An 11,418-nucleotide genomic window follows, 5' to 3' on the forward strand; every position below is an offset into this window, starting at 1 on the left:
AAGGAAATTACATTGAGAATTATGCTAGGTAGCATTCCACATCAAAAATTCTGTTCTTATCATTTACCTACTCGAGGACGAGCAGGAATTAAGCTTGGGGATGCTTGATACGTCTCCAACGTATCTATAATTTTTTATTGTTCCATGCTATTATATTATCTGTTTTAGATGTTTAATGGGCTTTACCAAGCACTTTTATATTATTTTTGGGACTAACCTATTAGCCGAAGGCCCAGTGCAAATTGTTGTTTTTTTGCCTATTTAGTGTTTCGCAGAAAAGGGATATCAACGGAGTCCAAACGGAATGAAACCTTCGGGAGAATTATTTTTGGAACAAACGTGATCCAGGAGACTTGGAGTGGACGTCAAGAAAGAAGCAAGGAGGCCACGAGGCAGGGAGGCGCGCCTGCCCCCCTGGGTGCGCCCCCCACCCTCGTGGGCCCCTCGCAGCTCCACCGACCTACTTCTTCCTCCTATATATATCCATATACCCCAAAAACATCCAGGAGCACCACGAAACCCTATTTCCACCGCCGCAACCTTCTGTACCCATGAGATCCCATCTTGGGGCCTTTTCCGGCGCTCCGCCGGAGGGGGAATCGATCACGGAGGGCTTCTACATCAACACCATAGCCTCTCCGATAATGTGTGAGTAGTTTACCTCAGACCTTCGGGTCCATAGTTATTAGCTAGATGGCTTCTTCTATCTCTTTGGATCTCAATACAAAGTTCTCCTCGATCTTCTTGGAGATCTATTCGATGTAATTCTTTTTGCGGTGTGTTTGTCGAGATCCGATGAATTGTGGGTTTATGATCAAGATTATCTATGAACAATATTTGAATCTCATCTGAATTCTTTTATGTATGATTTAATATCTTTGCAAGTCTCTTCGAATTATCAGTTTGGTTTGGCCTACTACATTGATCTTTCTTACAATGGGAGAAGTGCTTAGCTTTGGGTTCAATCTTGCGTTGCTCGATCCCAGTGACAGCAGGGGAAACGACACGTATTGTATTGTTGCCATCGAGGATAAAAGGATGGGGTTTATATCATATTGCTTGAGTTTATCCCTCTACATCATGTCATCTTGCCTAATTCGTTGCTCTGTTTTTAAGAACTTAATACTCTAGATGCATGCTGGATAGCGGTCGATGTGTGGAGTAATAGTAGTTGATGCAGAATCGTTTCGGTCTACTTGTCGCGGACGTGATGCCTATATACATGATCATGCCTACATATTCTCATAATTGTGCACTTTTCTATCAATTGCTCGACAGTAATTTGTTCACCCACCGTAATACTTATGCTATCTTGAGAGAAGCCACTAGTGAAACCTATGGCCCCCAGGTCTATTCTCCATCATATAAGTTTCCAATCTACTTTACTTTGCAGTCTTTACTTTCAATCTCTATCATAAAAAATACCAAAAATATTTATCTTATTATCTCTATCAGATCTCACTTTTGCAAGTGGCCGTGAAGGGATTGACAGCCCCTTTATCGCGTTGGTTGCAAGGTTCTTATTTGTTTGTGTAGGTACGAGGCGACTTGCGTGTAGTCTCCTACTGGATTGATACCTTGGTTCTCAAAAACTAAGGAAAATACTTACGCTACTTTGCTGCATCACCCTTTCCTCTTCAAGGAAAACCAACGCAGTGCTCAAGAGGTAGCAGATATCAATAGCAAAAAGCAAGCTAATAGATAAGTTTGATTCAAAAGTACGATGGATCTACTCTTATACCGCTCTTATCTAATTCACACAAGCCCTTCATTAATCTTAATTATATTCTCTCACTAGTAATTTTTTATTCACATAGTCAAACCCATTATATATCAAGCGAATAATTTTAATTCGTTATTCAAATTTAATAATAGTCTTTTTTTATTTCAACTTTTAAGAGAAATTCTGCGAAAAAAGTACCTGGTTTAATGGGTCCCATCAACTACGAACCTTTAAGGTTTAGATGTGAACGGGCCAGTAAGTAGGATTTTGTGTCTCGCACCTTGGCTAACTCTTTTTGTACGGTTACTATTTTATATATTGTATATGGAATAAATTATTTTTAAATATTTGTTCGTTAATAATTTTTAAACATTTTTAAAATCTTTGGTCAGTTTAACAGAATTCATGTACATTTTTCAAATTATTGAACCTGGTGCACATTTTTTATAATTCATGAACACCTTTTAAATGTCGTGAAAATTTTCAAAATTCATGAGTACTTCAAAAATTGTAAATATTTTTACTACCTATGAACGTTTGTCTTCATTCCTGAACATTATTTAATTCAGTAAAATTTTCTTAAACTCATTATATATTTTTAATTCATGAACTATTTAGAAATTTGTGAGCATATATTAAATTTGTGAATATTTCTAATAATGTAGGAACTTCCTTAATTGATGAATATTTTTTTATGATTTGTGATCCACGTTTCAAATATCTGAAATATACATTTTGTTCCTGAACAATTTTTCTAAGTTCATGAAACATTTTTTAATTTACGGTATAGAAAAGGCTCCAGACTTTTCGTTGAAATCCAGCTGAAAAACTCAACATGCCGCACTTTTGTGCAGTCTACTATTTCGATAGGCAACGCCGGTTTCAAGTGCCGGTTTCTACTGTTTTTTTGCAAACCGGGGACTGAATCAGCTCACTCGGGCGTCTAGTTGATCCGGCCCATATATATATTTTTCTTGTTTTCTTTATCGCGTGATTCGAACCGCGGCTGCGCTAACCAACCTAGCCACATCACTTTTGTGATTACTATAGCTTTTCATTCCTTTTCTTCTTTCTTTTTTTTTGGAACTCTTTAGTTCGCTGTTTTTCTTTATCTTTTTTTCTTGGAACAGTTTTGTTCATTTTTTCTTTCCTTTTTCTCTTTTCCTAAATGCGTGAAAACTTTCTTCAAATTCATGAATCTTTTTTTCCAAAATCGACGAACTTTTCTTCAAGATTGATGAACTTTTTAAAAAATTGACTTTAGATTCAATGAACATTTTTCAGAATCGGTTATTTTTTCAATTTTGATGAACTTTTTTCAAATTTGGTGAACATTTTTCAAACTCAATGAAGTTTTTTATAAATTTCTGAAATTTTTTCGAATTTGCAAACTGTCTTTGAAAATCGATGAACTTTTTTATAAAGTCAATAATAAAATTCTAAATTTGTGAACGCTTTTCTTCAAAAATGATGAACTGTTTTTCAATATTGATGAACTTTTTTTATAAATCAATGAAATTTTTTTTTCAAGGTCGATGAACCTTTTTCCAAAAAATTGAACTTTTTTCAAGTTCGTGGTTTTCCCATTCGTTTTATGAATTATTTTCAGGTTTTTCTTTTTCTTTCTTGGAATAATTTACACTGGGTATATAGTATATGTTATATGAAATCTTGCAAAAAGATGTTATATGCAGTACTAAAAGGGTCAAATAGTACTGAATCCTCATAACAGATGACAAGGTGAAGTTAGTCTAGTGGTTAATGCGGCAGGACGTCGACATTCTTGTCCTGAGGATCCTCATTTTATTTTCAGCATTCTTGTTGGGCCGGCCCACTAGGTGGCGTGTGTGAGCGCCAGCGGCGCTTAGAGCATCTCCAGCCGCGCCCTCGGAAAGGCCTCCCTAGGCGATTTTTTCACGCCGGCGCCGAATAAACGGCCCAGTCGCGTCCCCAGGAGCCCGATTTTCGGCGGCCTGGGTCGAAATCAGCGCCGGCGGACCCAGGCCGAACCCGGTGCGCTGGGGGGCGCCCGGGCGAGCGGTTTTGACGTGAAAGAGCCGCGGGCCAGGCGCGTCAGCGACACCGTGCCTCGTCTTCCCCCAGCCACGTCAGAATGCCTCGGTTTCCCACGGGGAATCAATGGCAAGGCTGACCGCCGCCGAGCCCTCCCTCTCCCCCCACCGACAACCCCGATGGCCGAGCGTTTCCCCGACGACGAGGCGGCGGCCAACGGCTTTGGCCGCCGCTCGCTCCGCGAACAGGAGTCGTGGCTCCTGTTCGAGGCCAACATCCGGCGCCGCCGGACATGCGCGCCGGGCCGACTGGGTGGAGGCTCAGCAACGGGGGAGTGCCCATTCCCCTGTGGCCCGACGCCGTGGCGCGCGCCTCCTACTTCCCCGCCGAGGTCGAGATCGTGCGCGCCTCCCTCACCGATGAGCAGCTCTCCCTCACCGATAAACTGTACACCGTTAATTTTATATGAAATTACCAAAACATTATGGTTTATAAAGGCGAGTTTAAATTCCCAGACGCCGAATTTCAACAACGGCTAAAATTGAACTCTATAATCAAATTCACTTTTTCTAAAGAAAAATATATTCACTTTCTTTTTTCGAGGAAAAAATCCACCAAAATATGTGGTTTTTAGGCAAAGCAAAATACTATGTTTTGGCACCCAGTTATATAATTAATCAATCTCAATTCTCAGACCCAGCATTTGGAAGGCCCAAAGGGCAAATGGGCCTGGATCACGGTGAGGCTGACACTGGCCCCAAAAAAGAGCCCCTCCTTCCTCCCCCCTTTGTTCCGGCAGCCGTCCAGTTCACCTCAAAAAAAAAAAGTTTACAATGCCCATCCATCCGCCCTTCGCCGTCGCCGACGTGGTCTCCCGTGGCGGCGGGGGACGCCGGCCCCTTAGGTCGCCGCTCTCACCAAGGTAAGGAAGTGTCCCATCTACATCGTCGGTCTCCGGTCTCCTCTTCCTGTAATCCAGTGATGAAATGCTGTTTCTTACCGATTTATCCTCGCTTGGTTGCAACCATTATTCATTGCGATTAGCCGAGCTCATCTTTCCTCAGTACTGATTTGCTGTCCTCGTTCTGGTTCCCCGGCGAGCTGAATCCCTCATTTTTAGCCGCCCCTGCGTCTGCGGAATTGATGCGGATCTGGATTCAGGGGCTGTGATAGTGTAGTCCGTGGACTGAAGATTTGAGCCCTGTAATTTGCCTTCTGTGATGGGACTAGTAATGTTTACTGCCACCACAGCTTGTTGTTCAGCTGAACAAAATTATACTAGAATCCTTGCTCAATATTGTGTGAGATAATGGTAAACAGAGTCTTATGGTACTCTCTGAATTATTGTGACCGTGCAGCAGCTTGTCATAGGCTTTTGTCCATGCCCATCTAGAGATTATTTGGATGATTGCTTCAACACTGGTCTGAAACTATGCCAAGGCACTTGTTTTGTCATTCGCACTGGGTGGGGCGAATAAATGTGCCATGTCAATTCATTGGATTATGGTCAATACTGAGAGTGGTTCCCCATTAGATGAGTGCGTGGGGATAAATTATACAGATAGCATGCCAAATTTCTTTTTGACCATCTAATTTGATTTCTGAAAATAAGATAAGGAAGTGATTTTCCTATCATATCTTTATTTCTCGTATAAAAAGAATGCTTACAATAGTAGTAAGGTATTGTAAATTGGAGTGTTTCTTAACTAATGTTCATGTGGAATTGGAAAATTCTTCTTTTTTTTTACCATAATATGCATAAGCCAAGTGTATAATTTCGGTTAGAAGGTGCAAAGAATCACAAAAAAGTCTTTCTGGTGCTGTGAACAAGGACAACATATTAAGTTATTTACAAAAGAACAAGAAGCCTGATATTTAACCTTCTGCCTAAGTAAGACATAAACACAATAGCTATATCTCCCTGGAACAACGATCTACTGTACCGCTATAACCAGCCTCCAGAGTTTGCACTCTTTGGTTATGTGTCCAGTAGAGCCACAAATTAGGGTGAGTAGAACCAGAATTGCAATCCCCTGAATCTGCTAGTCAATGCATTAAGGCCAATGGAAGATGTAACATTGATTTACCAAGCTTCTGCCACCAATATGCTTGCACTGGAAGAACCAGCACTGGATCTTATAATCTGATCATATTGAATACCCTCCATTGTTTCTCCATTTCCACACGAACTTCGCTGGTGCCAGTGAATCAAGTGTGCTGGCACTCAACTGGTCCCAAAGATGCGGCTCTTCGTGAATTGGCCTGGACACTGAGAGATCCCAAAACATCAGCATTCCATTCATTATTCAGAGCCTCCTAAACAATGTGTGTATTCTTGATTCTTGTCGTCACAATCACAAGGGAGAAGAGAGCTGGTGCAGGCTCCTCAGTCAAGCACTTGTTCAGCCATCTATCCTCCAGAAAAGGAACTTCTGCACTTCCGAGCTGCAAAGAAACTGAAGCATTGAATAAAGCATGAATATCTTGTTTGACATTGACCTTCTAGAACAGCAATCCATGTGGTAAAGTATTTCTTTATTTCCATCTATCTTGTTCATTGATTGGATAAGATTGATTTACATGTTTCTTCAATTCATATTGATGTAAAAGAACGAAAATATGTTCGGCATGCTTACATGTTTTCTATTGTGATGATGTCCTTCTTCTTTTTATTGCATTGCCAACAATAGGTTCCCTCACGATAACCTGCTGTATGGTGTTGGTGCTGCTTGTGTTGATCTCAGAGCATAGCTGTCCAAATGTTTTGCTGCATCTTATGACACTGAGTTTCTTCAGGGAAAGAGGTAGTAAGCCTATCTGGGGAAGAGATTCAAGTTTTGGACATTTCTCTATGCACAGAGACTCAAGGGATGTGAGATGAATCATGTTGCTTGTTCCCTGCATCTTACATTCTGAAGATTTTTTATGGTTAGCATCCCTCGAAGTTCATTCAACTCCCTCAGTTGGCATATGTTGTGCCTCATATTACTCTTCACTTTGTTCTCCTCTAGTTCTTTTGAGGGATCTCGGCCTGCCAATCAATTCTATGCTTGAAATTATTTTCTTCGGAGCCTTTAAGTATCTTAACTGGGTCAACCTACTTAAGCCCTCTTGGAGTTCCTTTTTCATGATCCTGTCTTGAGTTTGCAGACTCAACCCTTGTAAATGGTAGAGTTTGAATAATGACTTGGGGACATTGATGAAGTTTCTACTTTCATGGATGTTTAGATACCTAAGATGGACCAAATGATCAAGACTGTCTGGAAGCATACCATCAGGATTGCACAGTACTAAAACGCGTAAGCTTCTTAGCTCTTTGAGTATATGTTCAAGTATATGATTAAAGTTTGACGAGGAGACCCTTTCGCAAGAAGCACCTTCTTGTGCCTTGCTTATTATTAAGCTTCTCAGATTTTTCTTTAATTCTTCCAAACTCATGTACACCTTTAAGATATTGCTTGCACTGACATATAGGTGGCGAACATTTCTTGGAATACATACATTGAAGTCATCTTCTATTCGGAAGTGTTCTCCATTGGACACCGACTCTGCAAAATCATGTAGCAAGTCGTGAACTACATAGTGGTCCTCTTGGTTGGGTACCTTCTCAATGAATAAAAGCTGCAAGAGATCATTGATGTAACGACGTGCAGTTTCATCTGGTGTTTGCGTGTCAAGGAAACCGTGAGCTCTCCACATCTGTATTAGCTCATCTCCTCGAAGGTGGTATTTCTTAGGAAACAATGCAAAGTAAACAAAGCATTGCTTCAAATGGTCAGGAAGATGCTCATAACTCGGTCGCAATACTGATATGATATCATCTTCCTTTTGCTCTATTTGACACAATTTCTTTCCACAGATAGAACTCCAATGTTCTTCTTTTAGCACCGCTTTCAATGAACTCCCAACTGTCATTGCAGCTAAAGGTGATCCGGCCAACTTGCTCACCACTTCTTGGCCAATTCTTTTCAGTTGTGGAAAATCAGAAGGATTTGCATCACCGAATGCACATTGTGAAAAGAAATCCCAGTAGTCTTCATCTTCTAAGCCATGTAACTCCATGATCTCTGTTGATGCATTCATACTTGCAACATTTTTACTTCGAGTTGTAACTATTACTTTGCTGCCCTGGCTAGCAAACTTCAGGGGTTTGAACAGGTTCTCCAATTGGCTCCTCAATACATTCCATACATCGTCAAGGACTATCAAAGCCTTTTTCCCATTCAGCCTATCCCGAAGTATCCTCTGAGCTTGATCTAAACTACTGCTGAGATTATCTGACTCTGTCATCTCTTTTGTTAGACGGCCAACATCAAATTTATCTGAGACATGGAGCCATACTGTGAGATCAAAGTGATGTGTGTCATGAAAGTGGTTATACACTCTCTGTACTAGCGCTGTCTTACCAACACCACCAATACCAACAATTGATATAACATCATATGGCTGACTGGATTGTTCATTGATCTGAACAAGTAATTTCTTCAGATTGTTTTCTTCATTAACTCGACCGAAAAACTTCTCTGAGCTTGGCATAGAGCTTGTTGTGCGCCACTGAACTGCCTGTTCCGGTTTGCTGTCCTCTATCTTGACAAACTCCAGAAATCTTTGCATCTCACTATCAATCTCAACAAACTTATTGACTACAGAAATCAAGTCATCTATATCTTCATCAGAGAATAGAAAGCGTTTGAGAAGACGAACCGACTGATTTACTGTCGAGCTGCTGCTACTGCTAGTGGTGGTAGAGGCAGTGGTGACGGTGCTTGAGGATGAAGAAGATGAGCCAGCTGCAGCTGAAGCAACTGAGCTAATCATGCCCCTGTCTTCAGCTTGTGCTTGGAGAACTCGATAGTCAAACAAATCGAGAACATCCTCAGCTTGACAGGCAGCATCTTTGATTCTCCTTAGCCAACTTCCCATGGCTATGTTCTTTGCCTGCACTCTCTCAGCTATATGTATCGCTGTTTGGATCGACGATAGATTCTTCTCTAGGGTACTTAGTTTCTCCTTTGTATCTTTCCGTTGGTATTCATACTGGTCTCCAGCATAGGTGCACACCTTCTCAACTAGCTTGGTGATGAAAGCTGAGGCTACCCATCCTCCTACTGCTGAAGCAGCCATTGCAGCTCAGATGCTGCAACTCGAAGGAGTTGTCAAATGCTGGTTTCAAGTGGCCGCATAAAGGAAAACGAATGTTGATTTGAAGAGAGTTGGTATCTGGATGCAGTCAAGAGAGAATCACGAGTATAAAACTAATTATGTCCTTAGAAACTTCCCCGACTTGCATCGTCTTGTTTTGCATACGCCCACATTCTAGTGAAGGTTAGTAAACATCGCTTTTCAACTTTGTTTTTGCCACATTTCTTTGTCAGTTTGTGGACCATAATTTACCTGAAGGTGTTTCTAAGTAAAAGACTAATATTATCATCGTATAATGTCCTTTTGTTTGCTGGACAACACTAAGACTGAAACTGAAACCTTTGGCACTTACCTTCAGAAAGAATCGTGTGTCTCATTCAGCACCTTGTTGCAGGTAACAATATATACCCTCGGTGTGCTCCTATGCTCCCATGTGACTCGGCCATGTGTTAACTTATGCAGCATCTGGCCTGTGCATATATGTTAAGTTATTAATTCTTGGAGGGCTTAAACTTCTACACCTTCATTTTTTTTTATGTACTAGATCTGAGAACCTAAAAAATTTGGACAGCATGCTCCAATTGGGCTTGAGACCTCGAGTTGTGGTCCAGATACAGATATTTTATCTTAATCTCAGTTCAGAAAATTGCGCGGAACTTGCCCAAGGCTAGAAAAAAAACAATGATCAGGAGCAAGAACGTCCAAGGCTAGATTCGTTTACTATCATATACTCCTTCTGTTCCTAAATATTTGTCTTTCTAGATATTTCAACAAGTGACTACATACGAAGCAAAATGAGTGAATCTACCCTCTAAAATATGTCTATATACATTCATATGTGATAGTCCATTTGAAATCTCTAAAAAGACAAATATTTAGGAATGGAGGGAGTACTTTACTGCTTAGATTGTTATTAGCAGAAGCCGAAGCCAAATGGTGTCTTGTTTCTTTTTGTTTATTGTTGTTCTAGCTGTCGTTCACCTACTTGTCCATGCCTACAGAGCTTCGAGCCTGTGCTCCATCAGAATCGCCCCATCCCGGTCAGCTTTGCATTACAAAAGGCTATAATACATCATGTTTTCTTGTTATCAACATGCTTTGGTATCACCAGTTTTTTAAAGATTTTTGTAATGAACTGTCAGAAAAGTGACAAAATAACCACATTGTAGGTTCTGTGAGCCTTTATCTAGAGAGCAACAGAAATACGTGGCCGGTCGATGAATTTCAGTTTCCACTTTGGCAGTTATGTGGTATCCGAAGTTTCCTTTCCCCTGCAGTCAACCACTCAACCCTGGGAAGACAATGTTCATAAACTACATGGCAAATATTTATTTTTCTCTTCTTGTAGTCCTGATTTAACTGAATAATCTGGATTCTGTGGACTGTTGGCCATTGTAGTTATTGATATTCATGTTTGTTTGCCCTCACAGTATCAGGGCTCTGGGCTCGGATTTCCTAGCGCTCACCATAAGCGAGGGCAAAGGAATCCTAGCATGAAGGTTGGGGCAGTTGGTCTGGTCCAATAAGCGAGAATTTTTCCTTTCTTCTGTTTTTATTTTTTTATTTTCCTTTCTTTTCTTTTTTGCTTTCTCCTTTTTCCTCTCCTTCTCTTTTTATATATTTACTCTGCTTTTTCTTATTATTTTTTGCCATTTTCAGATTACTTTAATTTTAAATTTGTATATTGCATTATATTTGGAATATAGTTATTTTTTTCATATTTACTTTTCTTGTAAATTTAGAACATTTTTTAAGTATGTTAACAGTTTTTGAGTCACTCAAATCTATTTTTGTACATATGGAATTGTTGTTCAGTGATACATAAATATCCTTTCTGAGATTTGTGAAACTTTTTTTCTAGTCATGAACAATTCTTTTGGAATGCATGGACATTTTCTAATAGAATAAAAATGGCTTTACGTATAACACAAAATATTTTTATCTGATTTTATGGAATATTTTTCAGTGGTAGTGTGAAGATTTTATTTGGTATTCATGCACAAGTCTCACAACCATATGAACAAAATTTAAAATTAGATGCAATGTTTTTGTAGAGTCAGCCTGAATTTGTTTATCGTAATGGGCAATCCTTTTGGGCTTGTTATCCTATCCGTGTACGTGGTGATCTGAGGTCACTTCGGGCGCGGCTATGTCACGCTCCTTGCGGGACACAGCTGGAGTCGCCTCAGAGACACGCTACTGGCCCATCCCAGTAACCACGGATTATGTCATGACTACGTCAACTGGGTTTCGTTTCGCAATTTTTTTCCTCCAGTTTTTCTTCACTTTTCTTTTCTAATTTTGTTATATTTAGAAAATATTCTAAACATATATATATATATATATATATTACAAAAATACTTTACATTCTTTTTTAAAAAATGTAGATTTTTTCTAATGCATATAAAAATTGTAATTATGTGTAAAAACAATGTTTAAGCCATTTTCAAAAAATATCATGCGTTAGAAAAAATGTATGTGTCTTTAAGAAAGTTTATACAATGTAAAAATGTTTATTCAATCAAAAGAATGTTTCATAC

General features: G+C 39.8%; 1 protein-coding gene and 1 long non-coding RNA gene across 2 annotated transcripts; one reads left to right on the plus strand and one right to left on the minus strand.

Moving 5' to 3' along the window:
• Window positions 1-4,359: 4,359 nt before the first annotated feature.
• Window positions 4,360-10,718, plus strand: LOC141041490 (uncharacterized). Its single transcript, XR_012201632.1, has 2 exons — window positions 4,360-4,658; window positions 10,048-10,718. It is a non-coding gene; the product is annotated as an uncharacterized lncRNA (long non-coding RNA).
• On the minus strand, window positions 4,656-10,049 carry LOC109785130 (putative disease resistance RPP13-like protein 1). Its single transcript, XM_073507742.1, has one exon. The coding sequence runs from the start codon at window positions 8,858-8,860 to the stop codon at window positions 6,722-6,724; it is 2,139 nt and encodes a 712-aa protein (XP_073363843.1). The 5' UTR covers window positions 8,861-10,049; the 3' UTR covers window positions 4,656-6,721.
• Window positions 10,719-11,418: the final 700 nt, after the last annotated feature.

The sequence above is a fragment of the Aegilops tauschii genome, chromosome 2 (genome assembly GCF_002575655.3).
Source record: "Aegilops tauschii subsp. strangulata cultivar AL8/78 chromosome 2, Aet v6.0, whole genome shotgun sequence".
Classification (NCBI taxonomy): Eukaryota; Viridiplantae; Streptophyta; class Magnoliopsida; order Poales; family Poaceae; genus Aegilops; species Aegilops tauschii.

What these genes read in the sequence shown, in the direction of transcription:
- LOC109785130 (XM_073507742.1), bottom strand. Translation starts at nt 8,860, where the DNA reads ATGGCTGCTTCAGCAGTAGGAGGATGGGTAGCCTCAGCTTTCATCACC.